The 19,612-nt window shown below is 47.0% G+C and overlaps 1 protein-coding gene across 6 annotated transcripts in view; it reads left to right on the top strand.

Moving 5' to 3' along the window:
- The first annotated feature begins 803 nt into the window (after nt 1-803).
- Nucleotides 804-19,612, top strand: part of CDK5RAP2 (CDK5 regulatory subunit associated protein 2) — a 162,141-nt gene continuing 143,332 nt past the window's right edge. For all 6 annotated transcript variants that reach the window (XM_081803489.1, XM_081803488.1, XM_081803487.1 and 3 more), the window contains exons 1-3: nt 804-1,038; nt 11,679-11,746; nt 14,762-14,829. In XM_081803489.1, coding sequence (XP_081659615.1) covers nt 983-1,038; nt 11,679-11,746; nt 14,762-14,829 — 192 coding nt within the window. In that variant the 5' untranslated portion in view covers nt 804-982. The remainder of the gene's footprint in view (nt 1,039-11,678; nt 11,747-14,761; nt 14,830-19,612) is intronic.

Below are 19,612 nucleotides of genomic sequence, written 5' to 3'. Positions count from 1 at the left end.
CATCTACCCACTCCCCCATCTTTTCAAGTTATTTTCATCCAGGATTCTTCTGACAGCCCACAGGGGAAGGTAGCAACACCGAGATGAGGAGAGGGTGGTTGACTTCACTGGCCCAGCTCTGTCAAAATTATCCATTTATTTTCTGGTGCATTAGGAAGGGCAGCCAGGGTTGTGGAGAGCCCTGATCTAGTTGGCAGGAGCCGTGGGTCTGGCTTTGACACTTTGGGCGATTCATTTCCTCTCTCTGGGCCTCAGTTTACTGATCTCAGGTGCGTTTAAGCTTTGGGAGATTGGAGGAGTGTTGGTGACCACCGACTCAAAGGGATGAGCTTATTTGCTTCAAAATAAGTGTGCAAATTACTGCTTGATTTGGGATCCCACAGGAAGGATTTTTCTAAAGTGAGGCGGCGCTTGTTTATCTGAATTTCAGCTCAAGGCGAAAGCCTTTTGGATGCACAGTATAATGACCCCTAAGGTTAGGGGGTCATTGTTCTAGAAAAACATTTACTGGGTTAGGAACTCTAAGGGTCGGTGAAAGACTGGCTTCCCATCTCCCGCTTGAATTAACGGACCAAAGCCGGCCTTTGCCCTCAACAAACATGGCCCTTGCCCTGGCCTCGGCCTGAGTGCCCTCACAAAAAATGGCAGCCTGCCTCTCTTTTCTTAGTCTTGCTGGCCCAAGCGCGAATGCTCTTGCCCTTAATCAAGATGGCACCCGCCCGCGCTTCTCTGCCAGGCCTCTGGGCGCCGTCTGTCGGCTTCACCGCGCGCGCCTCGATGACCCCGCCTCGTTTCCGTAGGAAGAAGCGCCGGGAAAGATGGCGGCGGCTGCGGTTTGAATTCCAGCGGCGCCGCCAGAGTCCGAACAAGAGCAGGATCGGAGGGGGCGGGGACCTGGGGAGCCTGCGGGTCGCGACAGCGGGGGGAACCAGTTGGCCCCGCCGCCACAGACGCCAGGGCCACCACCTCTTCTGTGTCCACGATGGACTCGGTGTTGGAAGAGGACGTCACCCTCCCCGGGACGCTCAGCGGCTGCAGGTGCGGCCGGGGCTTTGCAGGGTCGCGGTGACCCGGCCGGGATTCCCGCTGATGGGGGTGCACCCTGACCGAGACTTGGGGTTTGCCCTTGAGAGTGTTTGAGGGCGTCCGGACAGGGGCAGTGGGTGGGGTGGGGTCTGGGAGGGTGAGTGCCTCGAGGACTCAGCGGCTGATACTGAGTGTGGGGGGACCGGGGGTCCCGACCTGCATCACACCTGCCTCTTGTATTTCGGGAAATGCTTTGAAGAGGGTGTGAGGGTCAGGTAAGGGGTTTTCTGAAGAGCGGGAGGAGGGGCGTGTACCATTAGTAGGGGCTGTTTGAGGAGTAGGGACCTTGGAGGTTTGCTTTCATTATGGGGAAGGTAGTTGGTGTGTCTGGACTTCGTTCATGGGATCACATAGTGGCCACCAAGACGGAGGCAATGAAGTGCAGTGGTTAAGAACCTTGGCTGGAGTTGAACAGAATTGGATTCAGATCCGACCCTTTAACCTAACTAGTTGTGTGCCTTTGGTAAAGGGGTTTAACCTGTTTCCCGTCTGTAACATGGGACTGGTGGTAACATCCACCCAACAGAATTGGGGTGAAGATTAGAAGAGAAGATGACTTCGCCGCGATTTGCTTGGCAAGAGTAGTGTTTGGCACATAATTTGTGTTTAAAAAATGATCCTGTTACCATATCATTATCACCACCACCATCATCATCATCATCAGTATGACAAATTGGGGACTAATGGCTGGGAGTGGCCTCCCAAAGGACCTGTCCCAAGAGGCTGTTGGAGCCCACATTGTCGGTGGGGCCTGGTGTCTTTCCTTTTGGTAGGAAAGCCTGACAGAGCCCTAGGCTGCTCCAGGGCTGGGGCCGTTTGTTTTTTGGGGGCTCCTGGTGGAGAGTGGGAAGAAGGACGTGGAGGAGAGCCCTGACTGAGAATCCGCAGTGTTTATCCAGGTCTGCTGGGATAGGCTGCTGGTTTTAGTCACAGACCCTCATTGAAAGGGTGACCATGTTATTTATTATACAGCCCGGGACACTTTTAAGAGTGAAATGGGCACAATTAATATTTATGTCTAGACAGCAGGCATAAACTGGTCCTATCTTGGGCAAACCTGGACAAATGGCTACTCTGTTTATTGAGAACCCGTTATGTGTCAGGCACAGAGCAAGGCCCCTTCACAGCTCCCGCCTGATTGCATCCTGTGGTAATTCATCACGTCCCTTTCTCTTCATCTGACTACCATTGTCCCAATATAATTGGGGAGGACCTCTCACCTGGATTGTCCTCACACCTGTAATAGTCCGTTCTACTACAGTTTGAAAGCCTTTTTAAAGTGTAAATTCGACGGTCAGTCTGCTGCTGTGTATCTGTTTAGTGCTTCTCATTGCCATTAAGATAAAGTCCATTAAGGGGTGCCTGGGTGGTTAAGTCGTTGGGCGTCTGCCTTCAGCTCGGGTCATGATCCCAGGGTCCTGAGATCGAGCCCCACGTCGGGCTTCGTGCTCTGCAGGAAGCCTGCTTCTCCCTCTCTCACTCCCCCTGCTTGTGTTCCCTCTCTCGCTGTCTCTCTCTCTGTCAAATAAATAAATAAAATCTTAAAAAAAAATAAAGTCCATTAATATTCTCTGCTCTACTTATCTCTGTGCCAGTTGGCCAAGCCCTTGGGCTTTGGGACCCAGACCTAGGTGGGTTTCAATCCCAGTTCTGTATTTAACAACCTGTGGTCTTTGGCAAGTCACTCGCTCTTTGTGAGCCTCAGTATTTGTCATCTGAAAAATGGGTGAATCTGAAAGGATTTTGACCAGTGTCTGACAGAGTAGCAACTCAACAGATGAACACAACTCTTCCCTTGCCTCCCCTTCCTGCCTTCGCTGCATATGTTCCTGTGACTGATCTCTTACCTGCTTCAGACCCTCCCTGGCTCCCCATCACCCTCAGGATGTTCTTTAATATAGCTTCTAACGTCCTTCATAAGCTGGCCCCATTTACCTCACTGACCCCCTCTGTCCTCTCTGCCCCTGCCTTTCTCCTCCCCAACACTTCCCTCTCTGCCTGGCTGTCAAACTCTTTGTCACGAGTGGCCTTGCCTTGTTCGTTCTTACTGTTGGACCTGTGCACTCGCTTTTCCTGCTGCCTGGGTTGCCTTCCCTTCTCCCCTGTGCCTTATTAACGCCTCTTATTTTTCAGGTCTCGCTTAGATTTCAGTCGGAAGCCTTTGCTGACATATCCCCATCCCCACCTGGGCCCTCTGTGCTCTTCCAGCCACCGCCACCCATCACTGACCCCATCTCAGCACTTATTTACCTCCCAGAGTTTTTTTTTTTTTTAAGATTTTATTTATTTATTTGAGAGAGGGAGAGCATGTGCACAAGGAGGGGGAGGGGCAGAGGGAGATAGAGAAGCAGACCCCCGCTGAGCATGGAGCCCAATGCAGGACCCTGGGATCATGACCTGAGCCGAAGGCAGACACTTAACTGACTGAGCCACCCGGGCGCCCCTACCTTACTGAGTTTTATTTACTAACGCTGTTCAGTAGAAATATAACGTGAGCCACATATGTAATTTAAACTTTTTTAGGAGCCACAATGAAAAAGTAGAAAACAGGTGAAATTAATTTTAATAATATATTTGATTCAACCCAGTATTTCCATATATTATCATTCTAAGTTGCAAACAATAAAAAATTATTAATGAAATATTTCAGTCTTTTTTACCTTGCACTTTGAAACCTGGTATGCATTTTTACACTTATAAGCACTTCTTGATTTGGATTTACCACAGTTCAGGTGCTCAACAGGTGCACGTGGCTGGTGGTTCCTGCATTGGATGGTGCACATACAACTGTAACGTGCCTGTCTCCCTAATTAGACTCTGACCTGTTGGAGAGCAGGGGCTGCGTTTTGTTCATCTTTGTAACCTGGTATGAGGCACATAAATGGGAGGTGACGGTATTATCCCCTTTTTACGGGTGAGCACACTGAGGCTCGGAGAGGTGAAGTGAATGGTCTGGGATTCCATAAAAAAGTACACGATCAAGCCAAGATTTACTTTATTTATTTATTTATTTTTATTATTTAAATTTTAGTAGTTGACATTTGTGCAATATTGGTTTCTGGAGTAGACTTCAGTGACTCATCGCTTACATACAACACCCAGTGCTCATCGTAACAAGTGCGCTCCTTAATGCCCCTCCCCCATCTAGCCCATCCCCCACCCACCTCCCTCCATCAACCCCCGGTTTGGTTTCTATCAGTTACGAGTCTCTTATTCGAGCCAGGATTTAAATCCAGCCTTACTGACTCCAAAGCCTGGCCCTCGGTACCTGTCCTGCCTTCCAAATAGCTCTCTGAACCTGAGCTGAGAGGCCTCTGGGAGGATTGTAGGGCTGTTGGCACTGGAACTGGCCCTTAAAGAGTGGCAGAAATGTCCTGCGTGAGACAGGTTCTCCATTAGAGGGTCACAGTGGAAGAGAAAAATCCCTGGAATAAAATCATCTCTTTTTATACTAATATGAGCACCCTTCTGCTTGGTAATTTCCAAGCCCCAGTTTTAGAGACTGAACGGGAAGTCCAGTTTGTCCCCAGACCTTTGTTGAATCAGGTCGATATGCGTCATTCTCTCCAAACTTGATCACCTTTGGGTGCCCCAGAGCGCTCCAGGCCTGTGAGAGTCAGGCTCAGATGCCAGGCCTGGGAAGCTCGCCCAAGCTAAGGCCCTTTACTAAGTCCTGCTTGGTGGTTTTGGAAGAACCTGTGCTTTGTACTCAGGACGACTGGGTCTGAATCCTGCTTCAGCCACTTACTGGCCGGGTTGCTTTAGTAATTCACTCAACCCTTCTGAGCCTCAGTTTCTCTTCAGTGATAATACCTACTTACCGGGTGACTATGTGGATGGAGCAAAGTTGTATGTATTCTGTGCCTGACACCAGCTGGGGGTGCATGAAATGTTAGCTGTTTTTGTTCTGTTGTTACGGTGTTGCATGGTTTCCTGGACAAAATCCTCGGTGCCCACAACCCTGGATTTGTCCCTTTCTTTTCATGCCGAGGGTTCTGCCTCTGCCTAACTGTGACCTTCTGAAGGCCTGGGCCCAGGTTTGTTCGTCCATGGGTTCCTCCAGTGCATGGCCATTAAGTGCTTGGGTAAATGAGGGGTAGACCAAAAGGAAATGATTTCCTGCAAGTTTGTATACAGTCGTACATTGTCAGGCAAAGAATGCCTTCATGGACTTTTGTAGAAGGAGGTTGAGAAAGAGGATGGTGGAATGAAATTTTGGTGAAGGTTTGAAGGCTTGATCCAGGGCTGAGCTTGGATCAGGGGTACCTCTAGGCTTGAAGTTTGAGGAATGTGTTCCCAGTCACCAGTATAAGCTTTAATGAGGGAGGGGAGCATGGCTTGCTTGTTCCCCCCTGTATCTTTAGACCTAGAACCATGTCTGGCACATAACATAGTAGAGGATCAACAAATATTTGTTGAATGAGTCAATTTTGTTCAGTCTCTAAAAAGATAAATGCCATGTAAATACAGGCTCCATATTTATTAGTGAAATGCTCTGTAATCACTCTGAGAAAGTGCACACACAGAGTGTCAATTGGTATAGTCCTTCTGGAAGACAATTTGGTATTAAAAATATGCCCAGGTGTGTTTTTTAAAAACAGCTTTATTGAAATATAATTTGTATGCCATAAAGTTCACCCATACTATTCAGTGATTTTTTAGTATATTTACAGAGTTGTGCAGTCATCACCATAATCTCATTTTGGGATACTTTCATCATCTAAGAAAGAACATTTTGGGATACTTTCATCTCTAAGAAAGAAACCCTGTGTCCATTAGCAGTCGCTCCTGGTCTTAGCTTGGCTACTGTAACAAAAATGTCATAGACTGTGGCTGATTTATAGATGACAGAATGTATTTCTCCCAGTTCCGGAGACTGGAAGTCCAAGATCAGTGTGCCAGCATGGTTGAGTTCTGGTGAGAGCCCTCTTGTGGGTTACAGACTGCTAACTTCTCATTGTTTCCTCTTATGGTGGAGAGCAGAGAGAGGAAGCAGATCTCTTGTAACCCTTGTAAGGGCACTAATCCCATTCATGGGGGCTCCACCCTCCGGCCCTCATCTAATCTTAATTACCTCCCAAAGACCCCACTTCCTAATACCATCACTTGGGAGGGGGAGTAGGGTTTCAACCTAGGAATTCTGGGGGGACACAAACATTAATAACACTAGCTATTACTCCGGCCCTCTTACGCCCCCAGCCCTAGGCAACCACAGTCTACTTTTTGTCCGTGGATTTGCCTGTTCTGGACATTTCATATAAATGGAATCTTATAATATGTGGTCATTTGTGAGGTTCATCCATGCGGTAGTACGTCCATGACATACTTCATTCCTTTTTATGGCCAAATAATACTCCGTTGTATACATGTACCATGTTTTGTTTATTCATTCATTGGCTGATGACATTTGGTTTTTTTCCTGCTTTTTTGGCTATTATGAATAATGTTGCTATAGACGTTTCTTCATGTGTAAGTTTTTGTGTGGACGTGTGTTGTCCTTTCTCGGTATAGACCTGGGGGTAGAACTGCTGGGTCATATGCTAACTCTATGTATGTTTGACATCTTGGGGAACTGCCCAACACTTTTTACACTCCTTCCAGCAGTGGATGAGGGTTCTTCTATCTTCACAGCCTTGTCAACTCTTGTTATTGTCTGTCATTTTGATTGTGGCCAGCCTCGGGGGTGTGACATGGTATCTCCTTATGATACTGGTTTGTATTTCCCTAATGACTAATGATGTTCAACATTTTTCTTGTGTTTCTATAGCCGTTTGTGTACAGTTGATCCTTGAACAACACAGGGTTAGGGGTGTGATGTCCCGCACACTGGAAAATCCACGTGTGGCTTTTGACTCCTCCCCCCCCCCGCCCAAACTTAACCACTAGCCTATTGTTAACTGAGAGCCTGATTCATAAATAGTGGATTAACACATATTTTGTGTGTTATATGTATTACATACTGTATTCTTATAGTAAAGGAAGCTAGAGAAGAGAAAATGTTATTAAGAAAATCAGTAGGAAGAGAAGATACATTTACGGTACTGTATGGTATTTATTGAGAAAAACATCTGCACGTAAGTGGACCCGTGCAGTTCCACTCATGTCGCTCAAGGGTCCACTGTATTTTCAAATCCTTTGCCCAATAAAAATATGTGAATATGTTTTGACCCAGCAATTCCCCTTCCTGTTTTCTTAGAGAAATTCTCATGCACGTGCACAGGGAGACCTCTATGAGGATATTCATAAAGCATTGTTTGTAAAAGGAACAACTTGGAAACAAATTGAATTACCATCAGGGGATCTGGTAAATACACATCCTTTCAAAAGTGAATTTTAGACTGTGACCCATTGGCAGCTGGTGAAATTCAATTTCGTAGGTTGCAACCAGAATTTTAAAAAATGTAATAGTACAGAACAGAAAGCTTTTCAAGACTTAAGGGTGATACATTTCCTTCTCTGGGTTGTGGTCAGTCAAGTTTGAAAAACACTGCTGTAGAATGCTTTGTGGGAGTTAAAAACATGAAGGTAGATCTATTTGTACTGTCATGAAAACATCTTTGGGACACATTAAGTAAAGAAAAGATGCTGCAGAATAGTATATATAGTTTGAATGCATTTTTTTTTAAAGATTTCATTTATTTATTTGAGAGAGAGAATGAGAGAGAGAGAGAGAGAGAGCACATGAGAGGGGGGAGGGTCCGAGGGAGAAGCAGACTCCCTGCCGAGCAGGGAGCCCGATGCGGGACTCGATCCCAGGACTCCAGGATCATGACCTGAGCCGGAGGCAGTTGCTTAACCAACTGAGCCACCCAGGCGCCCCACATTTGTTTTGTTTTTAAGCCACAAAATGAAACTGTGTCCCTATATCTGTAAATACATAGAAAAAAGCCTAGAAGGATACATGTCTTGCTGACAACAGTGGCTACCTGTTAGGAGGCTACTATGGGAGTGAGGAGTAGTCAAGAACTTTAGGCTTGTCTGTATTTTTTTTCCTCCCACTCCCTTCACCCATTTGCCCCTTCCCTTCTAGCAACCACCAGTTTGGTCTCTGTGTTTATGAGTCTGTTTCTGCTTTTTTGTTTGTTTTGTTTTTTTAGATTCTCTAGTAAATGAAATCATATGGTATTTGTCTTTCTTTGACTTATTTAACCCAACATAGTACCCTCTAGGTCCATCCATGTTGTTACAGATGGCAAGATCTCATTCTTTTACATGGCTGAGTAATATTCCATTGTATGTATATGCCACATCTTTATCCATTTGTCTGTCGATGGACCTTTGGGTTGTTTCTTTATCTTGGCTATTGTAAATAATTCTGTGATGACACAGGGGTGCATATCTTTTCAAATTAATGTTTTCATTTTCGTTGGGTAAATGCCTAGTAGTGGACTTAACTGGATTATCTGGTAATTCTAGTTTTAATTTTTTGAGGCGACTCCATACTGTTTTCCACAGTGGCTGCACCAGTCTGCATTCCCATCAACAGTGCAAGAGGGTTCCTTTTTCTCCACATCCTCGCCAGCACTTGTTGTTTCTTATCTTTGTGAGTCTAGCCATTCTGACAGGTGTGAGGTGATACCTCATTGTGGTTTTGATTTGCATTTCCCTGTTGATGAGTGATGTTGAGCATCTCTTCATGTGTCTGTTGGCCATCTGTATGCCTTATTTTGTCTGTGTTTTTTGTATTTATGTATTTCTTTACTAATTAAGAATAACTAACATAGTGAAAAATGAGTTGTTAAAAGACAGACAGAAGTGCACTTGGTATAATTGTTTTCTGAATGTGGTGCCCAGTTCCAGCCACGGCTCCCCCAGCACTTTACCAATGAAGCACTTAGTCCTCTAGGCCTTCCTGGGGCTTGTGGTGCGAACGGACACGGCTGCTGCCGCCCACAGCACAAAAGTGATTGTTCCTTAAGAGGGTGAGGTGGTGAAGCGCAGGCGAGTGTCGCTTCATTTGCTCACCACATAGTTGACAAAAAGCAGCCTCGGTGAGGGTGCTCTGTGCCGATCACTGGAAATCCTCTGCCTTGGTTCATTTGGACCTTACCACGTTCCCCTGGAGGAAGGCGAGAGGGGCACCGGGGTGGGGGGTGGGAGTGTAGAGATTAAGAGCATGGGCTTTGAAATCAGGCCAGCTCGGGTCTTTCAGCTTTCTAACTTTTCTGAGTTTCTGTTTTCCTTGTTTTTTTAAAAAAAAAAAAAAGCAGCATTTAAAAACCACCACCTACTACAGAAGGGCCGTGGTGAGGCTACAGCGGGAGGCTGCCTGTCCTGAGCCTGGTGCCTGTTCCCCGTGGGTGCCCCACATGCTAGCTTGTTAGGATTATGCTGTATTTGGCTTGTGGGGAAACTGGTGCTGATTAGGTGCCACGTTCGTCTAGGAGCTTTGGGTGGCCCCGGGCACAGGTTAGCGAGTGGAATGGACCCTGAGAAACCTGGATTTTGATCTCTGCGTGGCTGAGAACCCTTGTGATTTTGAGCCAAGAGGTTCCTTCCCCTTTTGGGCCTTTGTCTCCCCCATCGATAAAATTGTACCCAAGCCCTCTGCTTTTGCTTGCATAGTTCTCATTTCTAGTGGGGCTCCTTGAAACCCCAACCTCAGTCCCAAAGCTAAGAGCGAATGATCCGAGTGGGACGAGGGAGCTACTTAAAGCTGGAGGGTGGCTGGAACCTACAGGAGACTGCAGATGACAGAGATTCATAGCATTATAAGAGTGGGTAGGTAAAGCCCAGATGGAAATTTGGCAGGAACCAGGCAGGAACTTCTGCATTAAATAGTGGTTTCTTTTCATAAATGGGATGTCAACTGTCATTTTTCAGACTTCATTGTTTGCCTCTTGGAAACTTGTCTAAGACCAAATTCTTTGGCTTAGCCTGCCATGTAGTTTTCCAGTGTGGTTGATCTTGGCTTGAGTCATTGATGGGCCATCTCAGCCAATGGTAGTTAGTGGCTGTGGTGGAGAGAACCCCAGGTCGGGAATGTACAGACCAGACTGTTGGCTAAGCTTGACCAGTAAGCTGGTGTGGGACTTTGGGCCTCGGCCACTATCTGCAAAAGGTGCTGGTTGAACTTGATTTTAATTTTTAATATTCAATTTAGAGAATGGAGTTTGTTCTTCTAGTGATGGTTATTAGAGAAAATGAAGAAGTATAGAAAATTAAAAAACAGGAAAATATCTCTCATTTTCCTACAAATGATGATTTTTTAATATTTCCTTTGTCTTCTTATGGATGCATAGCCCACCTAGTTTCCAAGAAGGATTTGAGGTGACTTTAGTGTACATGTATTTTTTTTTCATAGTTGAAGGCATAGTCTACTGAAGTTTTTTTTTTTCACTTCTCTTTATAGCAGACATATTATGTCATCATTCTCTTGATGTTGCAATCTTATGATATCCAATTTTTTGCTTGGTTCTGATCACAAAGGTCCATTCCCAACTCCAGAATTTGGCGATCAGGCAGAATTGTCCTCAGTACAGGATGGATTTGGATTTAGAAACATGGAGAGAGCAAACTGCCGGGAAGTCAAGCTGAGCGTCCACCAGCTCTTCGTTTACAGCTTGGGACAGGAAGGCATTATTGGAGGTTAGACAGAAAAGGCTTGGGTTCTGGACTTGGTTGTCCACTTAACTGCCGTGTGACTCTGGCCAGGCTGCTGAAATTATCAGCACCCTAGTGCCTCCCTTTGAAGATGCAAGGACTCTCGGGGCACGGGCGGCTCTCACGACGGAAAATCTTTTATAAATTTACAAAGCGCTGGATGTTTCCCGGTGACAGTAATATTTTGCTCCCATTTATGGAGTGCCCACAGTGTGCCAGGTGCCTTGCTGGGCCCTTTGTGTCTTTGATTGCCAGGGACTTACGAAGTAGCTGCTGCTCGCCTTTTAGGGATGGAGGAGGTGGGGCTGGGAGAGGTATACGGCAGAGCTTAGAACAGAATGCAGCGCCCTGGCTTCTGTGTCACGCCACACCTCCTGTTACGTTTAGTTTTCTGTCAGTGTCTCCAGATCCTCATGTAACCTATTTTTATAATTCAAGCAGTAAAATTTCTTGGATCAGGGGATGTTGCATTTTTGTGTGACATTTTTAAAGCATCCGAATTGGTGCCACGTTCTTGGAAGCTTAATTTTTGGTTGTGGTAGGCGTATTAATAATGACAGTAATAGTAAAGACAGAAACAGTAGATAACCACTTATTGAGTGCTTACTACGTGCTAAGTGTCATAAACATTAACGCGTTTAATCTTCACAGGGAGAGGGTGGTATCTGCATGTAACAGGTAAAGCGAGACTCAGAAACGTCATTAGCTTACGGTGTCTCTGCACCTAGTATGTATACGGTCCACAGAACACTTGATGTCCGAATGAATGAATGAATGACCATCCTTACTGAAGCTCACTCAGCTGTTAAGGGTTAGAGCCCCAAAGCCTGAGTTCTTCACCCTTGCGCTGTATGTCTCCCAGGTAGCTCAGCTGTGTGTTGTTGCTCGTTGCCTGTGGCCTGATGGTTGTCAAGGGCAGTCCAGGCAGTCCTCACAGTCTCTGTTGTTCAAACACTAACTCATGTCTTCCTGCCTGTGCTCTCTCCTAGTGGCCTTGTTCCCAATTTACCAGACGAAGTGGATGGCATCAGCCGCATTGCTGGTTTGGGAGATGGTGGTAAGTATACAGAGCCGGGCATTCTCTTGACCGTGGGGGCCTTTAGGCCTTGAGCCCAGGACTGGGCTTTGAAGTCCCTGGGGCCCAGAGCCTACCCTGGCATGGCCAGGTGCTCTCCGTAGGTGCTCAGTGTTTTATGTACCTAGTGAATTGCTGTTTACCTCCTTTCATAAACACTGGCATGGAGGAATTGATGTCCTTTAGGCCATATTCCATGAGCTTTATTTCTCGCTACCAGGCTCGGAGAGATTCAGCCAGTGTTCGCCGACCTGGGCGGCTGCCTGGGGGCTGGGCGTTGAAGGCAGTGGGTCAGGCTCGGAGGATCTGCTGGTCTCGGCGCTGAGCGTCTGTGTACCGAGGCCTTCCTGGCAGGCTGCTGCGTTCCATTTGCTGGTCGAGGCCCAGCATTCCTACACGGGCCTGCCCTTTGGAGACAAATAGTTGGTTAGACCACAGGAGACGGCGCTGAGTAAATAAGCAGTCTATTGTGTTTAAGCTGGATTAGGAGGAGACTTTCTGTGGGGCAGTTTGGCTTTTGCTAAGCATTCTTCATAATTTTTGTTTCTGAAAGAAGCGAATGCTCTCATAAGTGTCTATAGTGAAGGAAGTGCTAATAATTTGCCTTGTTAAAATATCTTAGAGATATTTTGACTTGTGTTTTTTTTTTCTCTTCTCCAAAGTGAGGAGATGTGCAGAAGGAAGAAGTTTTGAGAACAGACAATATCAGTGTCATGAGGCTTATTTCTGGAGAATATTTTAACTTATAGGCCACTCTCAGGTTTTCCTTCAGAGCCTGTTAACTTCTACCTTAACACAAAATCCAGCAGTTTTTGTTCTTCCTGTACACAGGCAGTTAGAAGTGGAAAATTGATAGGACTGCTCTTTGCTTCAGCCCATAGTGTACGTTGCTTTGTGCCAAGCCCTGGGGTAAGTGCTAGGATTCAGCCTTGAACATGGTTACGACCCAGTCTGGAAGATAGAGAGTTCAACAAAGAAATGTCATGATAAATCATATGGTTGATGTGATGAGCAAAGAAAAAAGGGGCTGTGAGTGGGGGTGAGAGGGAGCTGGGCCAGGCAGTGAAGGGGGGCAGGGGGAGGTGTGCCCCGGTGTGAGGGTGCTGGGTCAGGCACGAGTTTCTTAAAACACTGATATTGGAGCTGAGACTTGAGGAATGAGTAGGACCTAGGTAGGGATGCAGGCGTAGGTGACAGAGCATGGCCTGTCTGAGAACCAGGAAAACAAGCCTGTGTGCCCTTTGCCTGGTACACAGGGCTCTTGACAGTCTGCCCTTGCCCACCTCCTGAGCCCTTTTGTGCTCAGTGGTTTCTGAAGGCCACGCCTACCTCTGGGCCTTTGCTTGTGAAGTTTCTTCTTCCTTTTCCCTTCCTCTGTTCTGCTGCCTCTTTAAGACTCAGCTCAAAGCTCACCACCGTCTTGGCTCTCCCCAGCCCCACTTCTTGTGCTCTCCTCTCCGAGCTTACATATTTCACCTATTTCAGTTCATGTATTCCTGTTGGTGACTTTAAAACATCCAGGATCAGATCACTCCTCCCCTGCTTATCATCCTGCCACCTGCTCTAAGCCACCTTGGTCTCCAGTCTATTCTGACTGGTCCCCTGGTTTCCCTTTAAGCGCCCTTCAGTCTGTTCTCAGCGAGGCAGCCAGAGGGAGCCTGCAGAAACGTAAGTCCAGGCATGTTACCCCTTAGCTCTGAGCCCTCTGGCGGCTCCCCGTCCCGAGAAGAGCCTACAAGGCCATGCGCAGTCTGTCCCCCAGCACCTCAACGTACCTCCTCTCCTCCTCTCCCTTTGTTTATTGCTGGTTCTCACGTGCATGGGGCTTCTCCATTTGCTTTTCTCCTCAGGTCTGCCCAGCTGACACCTTCTCAGTGCGACCTTCCCAGTTTGGCCCCCTGACTTAAAATTGCAATCTTCACCCACATTGGACCTTTCCAGTCCTTAGCCACTTAAGTGTTCTCCATAGCCTTTCTCACCTTCTCACATCCTATGTAATTGTCCTGTTACTTTGCTCATTTCCATCTGCTCTCTTCTAGAAGATCAGCTCTGTTTGTTTCCTGATGTAGCCACGTCTAGAGTGGTTCCGGCCAGAGAGTAGGCCCTCAGTGCATATTTGTTGGAAGAATGGATTCATTCATTACTCCGTGCACATGCACCCAACACCTAAACAGTGCCAGGCACTTTGTGAACAAGGTGCCAGTTTGTTTACCCTCTTGTCTTGCCCCCTAGATCAGAGCCTTTTGGGCACAGGCTCACTGTCTCCTTCACTGTTCTTTCCCCAGCACCTAGCATGGTGCTTGGCACACAGTAGGTGTGTAATAAATGTTTGTTGGAAGAAAAGAGCTGTGGAAAGCTTTGGGCATTGGCCAAGTGTGTAATCACCCTAAAGCAGGGATGGGCACTTTCCAACCTGCTGCCTGCATTTGAAAATAAACTTTTATGGGAACACAGCTTCCTTACTTACGAGTTGTCTGTGGCTGTTTTTTGTGCTACAACAGAAGAGCTGACCAGTTGTGACAGATTTTAGGCTTTGGTTATGGCCTACAGAGCCTAAAATATTTATCGTCTGTCATTTTAAGAAAAAGCTTGCCAGCCCCAGTCAGTTAGATCTGCTTTAATCGCTGACACATGAAGATGGTATTCTGCTCAGCAGAATAACTTTATGACGGGCACTAAGGATGTACATATCAGCACAGTTCGGCTGGGCCACATGCCCGGTGCAGTTTTTGGGTTCGTTCTCTGACACATTACACTGGGGCTACTTTAAGTAATTTGTAAATATTTGAAATATAATGTTTTAGAGCTTTCCCTAGACTCAAGTCAGTAAATCACAACAGACAGAAAGTGCCAGCAGAATACACTGTGGAAGTTGTTCATGTGTGTGTGTGTTTTTTTTTTTTAATTTTTTTCTTTTCTGGGCTCTATTCCCTAATAGGGATGCTGGGCAATTTGCATACCATGCCCTTTTCCTGTGTCTGTTTTACCTTTCTATAGTGCTCCCAAACGTGTCAGAAGAAACGGTGTCTCCCACCAGAGCACGGAACATGAAGGACTTTGAAAATGTAAGTGGAGATACCAAATCATCTTCCCTAACAAATCACGTCTGCTGCCGCTGTCCAACCAGGCCCGGGGCGGGGGGTGGGGGGTGGGCAGCAGCATATTTCTCGAGAAGTGTCGAAGCTGGATAATGCCAGAGTTGGGGGCAGTGATGTGTCTTGTGGGTGTTCCGTACCTACGCAGTCAGCCCTTTTGTACACGGGCCAGACACGGGTTCCGCCAGGATCAGCAGTTTCCAGCTTTGGGGAGTTTGGTGTCCTTCTGGTGTCCCGACCATGAGGATGTTCCCAGACCGCCCAGTGAGAGGAGTTAACATTTGCCGAAGGCTTCCCTGTAACGTAAGGAATGTTACTAATGGTCCCCATTTAATCCTTGCCAGAACTCTTTGAGATGTTTTATATTATCCCCATTTTACAGATAAGAAATCATAAGCCTAGGAGAGACTTGTTTACAGTCACATAATACTCGGGTGGCGGAGCCAGGATTGGAATCCAGGTTTTTAAGGATTCCAGAACCATTATTCTTCCCGCCGCCTTGTGCCACCACCTTGCCTTTTGTAGGCTTCATCTTTGTTGCTGTTGGAGGAGACGTGAGCAGTCTGTACCCAGGGCTGTGTACAGAGTGTCTGAGGACGGGTTACATGGTGATGGATTTGCCTTCCATGCTTAGTGTCTTCCAGCATTGTGTCTTTCATTTGTTAGTAGAGGGGGCTTGTTGTCAAGGAACAGGAAAATGAGGTTATTTTCCCAATTCCAGTTCTCCTTAACAAGTTACCTGTTCAGTGCTCTCATTTATCATGGGAAGAATTAGACCCTTCTTCATTTGTAGCCAAATGAAAGACATACTATGCAAGACACAGGAGATATTTATCAGGGAGAAGATGGAGGACAGAGAGAAGGACGTTCCACAATTATGTTTCTCTCTCCCCGGTTGTCTTTACAGAACAGAGTGGTACTGTCTCCAGATTTAATTTAGAATACTCATTACTGCTAATAGTTATCTGCAAACCACCAGTGACCAATTGAAGAAATGACTTGTCAGATCTCTAATGGAAACAAGTAATTTCTGAGCTTTGAGTTGTTCTAATTTCAGCTGTACAACTCGAACTATGCTGTGGGGTCTGGGGCCTCAAACAAATGAGATTTGATTATTCCGCATCGTGTATAATTGAAACGTGCTCTGCTATTAAATGGCTGTTTCTGTTTTATCATAAGAGTAATAATAGCTACTGTTTATTGAGCTCTTGCTCTGAGCTGGGCACTTTAAATGTTCAGCTCTTCATGTGCGTTCCTTTAATATAAAAGCAGCTCCGCAAGATACAGAGTTATTTAATTTTTGAAGGGCACCATTTTGAATTTTATTTCTAGATGGAAAAACTTAACAGAATCTTAGAATGTTGGTTTCGCACTTTATCGCCTGCCTTTTGAACTGGGAAGTATCTGAGAATTGAATCCAACCCTCCTTATGTAGGTCGGAGACACTGAGGCCCAGCATGTGACAGGTGGGGCTGCTCTGGGAGGCGGTCTCTGCTGTTTGGGGACCACAGCCTCTGGAGCCAGCTGTCTGCGGGCTCACTTCTGCTGGGGGACCTTGGGCCAGTCACTTGATCTCTCTGTCCTCTGTGATCTGTGCGATCACAGTTTCTGCTTCTTTGGGCTGTGGTGGGCCCTGAATGGGTACGTGCATGTGAAGTATGGGTAGGCTGAACACTGAGTTCATTCTGTGGGTTAGCTCTTTCTCCTCCTCACCGTTGTGACGTCCGCTCTTCTTTTTCTCTACTCTGCCACGGGAGTCAAGTCTCCCTTTTCTAGATGGGTTTCCAAGGACCTAAACACTGTTTTCCTTGAAGGCGAGAGGGAGCCTTCCACGCTGATATGTTTTAGGATTTATGTTTTTTCTTTATGACTGTAGTCCTTCAGCTGCTGTTTGGTTTTTATGGCATTAATATTTTTTACTGTAGCATTTTCCAGAGCAAATTCTGCTGTTGAAATTGAAATGACCAAGTGTTCTCAGTGTCTCCCTTTCAAGTCTTTATGAGTCACTGAAATATTCCATTTGGCCTGAGCTACTAAGTGCATGATCTGTATGTAGATGTGGTCTGAACTTTCTGTGGGATACTTATAAGAAATGCTCTTGGCATTGAATGCTAATTTTAAAGTCAGCATGCATATTAAAGAGGGGCTGGAATACTTTTAATTTAAAGGGAAACTCATGATTCCTCTTTTTTTAAAAAATATTTTATTTATTTATTTGACAGAGAGAGACATAGCGAGAGCAGGAACACAAGCAGGGGGAGTGGGAGAGGGAGGGAGCCTGATGCGGGGCTCAATCCCAGGACCGTGGGATCATGACCTGAGCTGAAGGCAGACACTTAATGACTGAGCCACCCAGGCGCCCCTACTCATGATTCCTCTTATGCTAGTCTCAGATGCTGGGAATCTGAACATCAGGGTCTGTTATAATGTCTAGCAAGACATCAGCCTTCTTCTGGTTTTGTTCAGAGTTCATCCATTCATCGGCAAATATTTTCGATATATGCCCTGTGCCAGGCTGTGTGCCCGGGACTAGAGAGTCTGCGGTAGATTAAGACCGGGTAAGTGTCCCTGTCGGGGCCTCACAGGCTGGTTGGGGAGATGGATAGGGAAATAGTGCAGTGACAGAGGTAAGTACAGAGTGCTGTGGGGCACAGAGGAGGGCTTTGAACCTGGCTTGGGAATTCAGGGAAGCCTCCCTGGAGGAAGCATTCCTCCAGTTGGGTCATCAGGGACAAGTAGGGATTAGCCAAGGTGAGAGGACCAAGAGAGCATCCCAGGCACAGGGACTCAATGTGGGCAAGGGCAGCAAGAGGAATGCTGGGCGCAAGGAGTTTAGGGAATTATAAGCTCCCTTTGGCTGGTAGGAGGACATGTCAGGGGTCCTGAGACAAGTGAGGCCGAAGAAGGCAGGGGTCGGGGGTCTTGTGTGTTACACTGCTTTGGTTGACCTTTGTCTTGAAGATGAAGGGTAGCTGCTGGTGGATGTTAATCTGGGAGGGAAATGACCAGAATCATGCTTTTAAAAGACCCCAGGGTTGGTGCTGGGAGGAGGGAGCAGTGAGCCTGGTGGGGGGCTGTGGGTGAAGGGCTGCTGCGTGGGGTGATGCTGGAGCACCGGGATGTGGTCAGGAGAGTCAGAAGGCGGGCAGGGTCCCAGATCTGGGGGAGCTCATCTTGTCCCTTCGTTGGACACGCAGGCGCTCTGAAGCCCAGGGAGGGCGCGGACTTACCCAGGCTGGGAGGCAGGTCTTCTGCGTGGGCAGTCTTGCCTGCCACCCTCCGCTATCCTGTGCAGGTCCTCTCTTTAGCATGTGAAGGCCACTTGCCTTCTTTTGGGTCTTTAGACTGATGATCTGTTGTCTCATATCCTCATTAGCTGAGGCGATGATCACCGGTAGGGCAGGCCTGAGGGGAGGAGGCTGGCCAATCATTTTGGCCTTCAGTAGGAGCCTGTCTTACTGGTCCTTCCTAGCTGACGGTGTCGTGGGGGCTCCCGGACCCGCGGGGGTGTGGCAGAGGCAGCATTTCGTAAAGGGTTGTGCTGTCGTGGTGAGACCTGTTCTGGACGCTAGAGTCAGTCGATTTCTCTCTCTCGCTCTCAGAATTTTTTGGGTGAGCGGGGAAGACTCAGAACCTGGATCAGCATATCAGTTCATGTAGCTATCTTTATCTGTACATAGAAGAGTTCAATTCTGGCTTTTTCTGTGACCTCTGGACAGAGAATGGCATGGGTAGCTTTCCATCTCTGTCAGTACGGTGGATAGTGTTATTTAATGACCAGTAGTTCACAAAGACTTGTATTAAAAGGGAGGGCTTGGGGGTACCTGGGTGGCTCAGTCATTAAGCGTCTGCCTTCGGCTCAGGTCACGATCCCAGGAGCCCCGCCATCGGGCTCTCTGTGCAGTGGGAAGCCTGCTTCTCCCTCTCCCACTCCTCCTGCTTGTGTTCCCTCTCTTGCTGTCTCTCTCGCTGCCAAATAAATAAATAAAATCTTTAAAAAAAAAAAATAAAAGGGAGGGCTTGAAACATAGTTTATGTAATCTATTCCTGTGGGACATTCCAGGTTGTTTCTAATTTTTCACTCTTATGAAGCTTTGATGAGTATCCTTGTGCATATATCATCTTACAGTTCCAAGATTAGGTCCTTAGGGTAAATTCTGCTGCTCTTGTCTCATACTCGCCTGCCCTGAGGTGCTGGTGTTCTCGTATCTGGGCCCTTAGTCCTTTTTGTTGGCAATTCCTGGTCTCAGCTGAGGCAGTTGGTCAAATTTAGTGTTTTATCTAGGAGGTTTGCATCGCTAGATTTGTTCTGCGACCTCTCTGTGGTGAGTTACTTATTACCAGAGAAGAACTCCCCTCATCCTCCACCCCTGCCCCATTGGTGCTGCCTGGGAAGCTTTGCAAGCACCGTGGTATACGGATACGACATGGACTGCAGAATGACTAGAATGGGGCTTTAGGTCTTGCTCTGCCGCTAACTGACCTATGAGCTTGGTTAAGTCGCTTCTAGAAGCCCATCTGTAAAGTGGGGCCAGTCCTGTCTTTGAGTCAGAGTGGTCCTGAGGGTTTGGGAAGCACCTCACATGATGCCTGGCACATGGTGGATGCATAAATGCTGGTGTGTCCATTCTGACCTGAGGACTCTGTTTAGAACTCCCTCGGTTCTAGGGACATTGGTAGGCCTCAGCAATGCCCAGTTTCTGCTGGTCCATCTGTGAAATTTCTTTGACCTTGGAATGAAGTCCCTAACTCC

The sequence above is a fragment of the Leptonychotes weddellii genome, chromosome 14 (genome assembly GCF_054177405.1).
Source record: "Leptonychotes weddellii isolate Sample4059 chromosome 14, ASM5417740v2, whole genome shotgun sequence".
Taxonomy (NCBI): domain Eukaryota; kingdom Metazoa; phylum Chordata; class Mammalia; order Carnivora; family Phocidae; genus Leptonychotes; species Leptonychotes weddellii.
The sequence above is the reverse complement of the archived record's forward strand: the minus strand, read 5'-3'. Positions and strand labels throughout refer to the sequence as shown.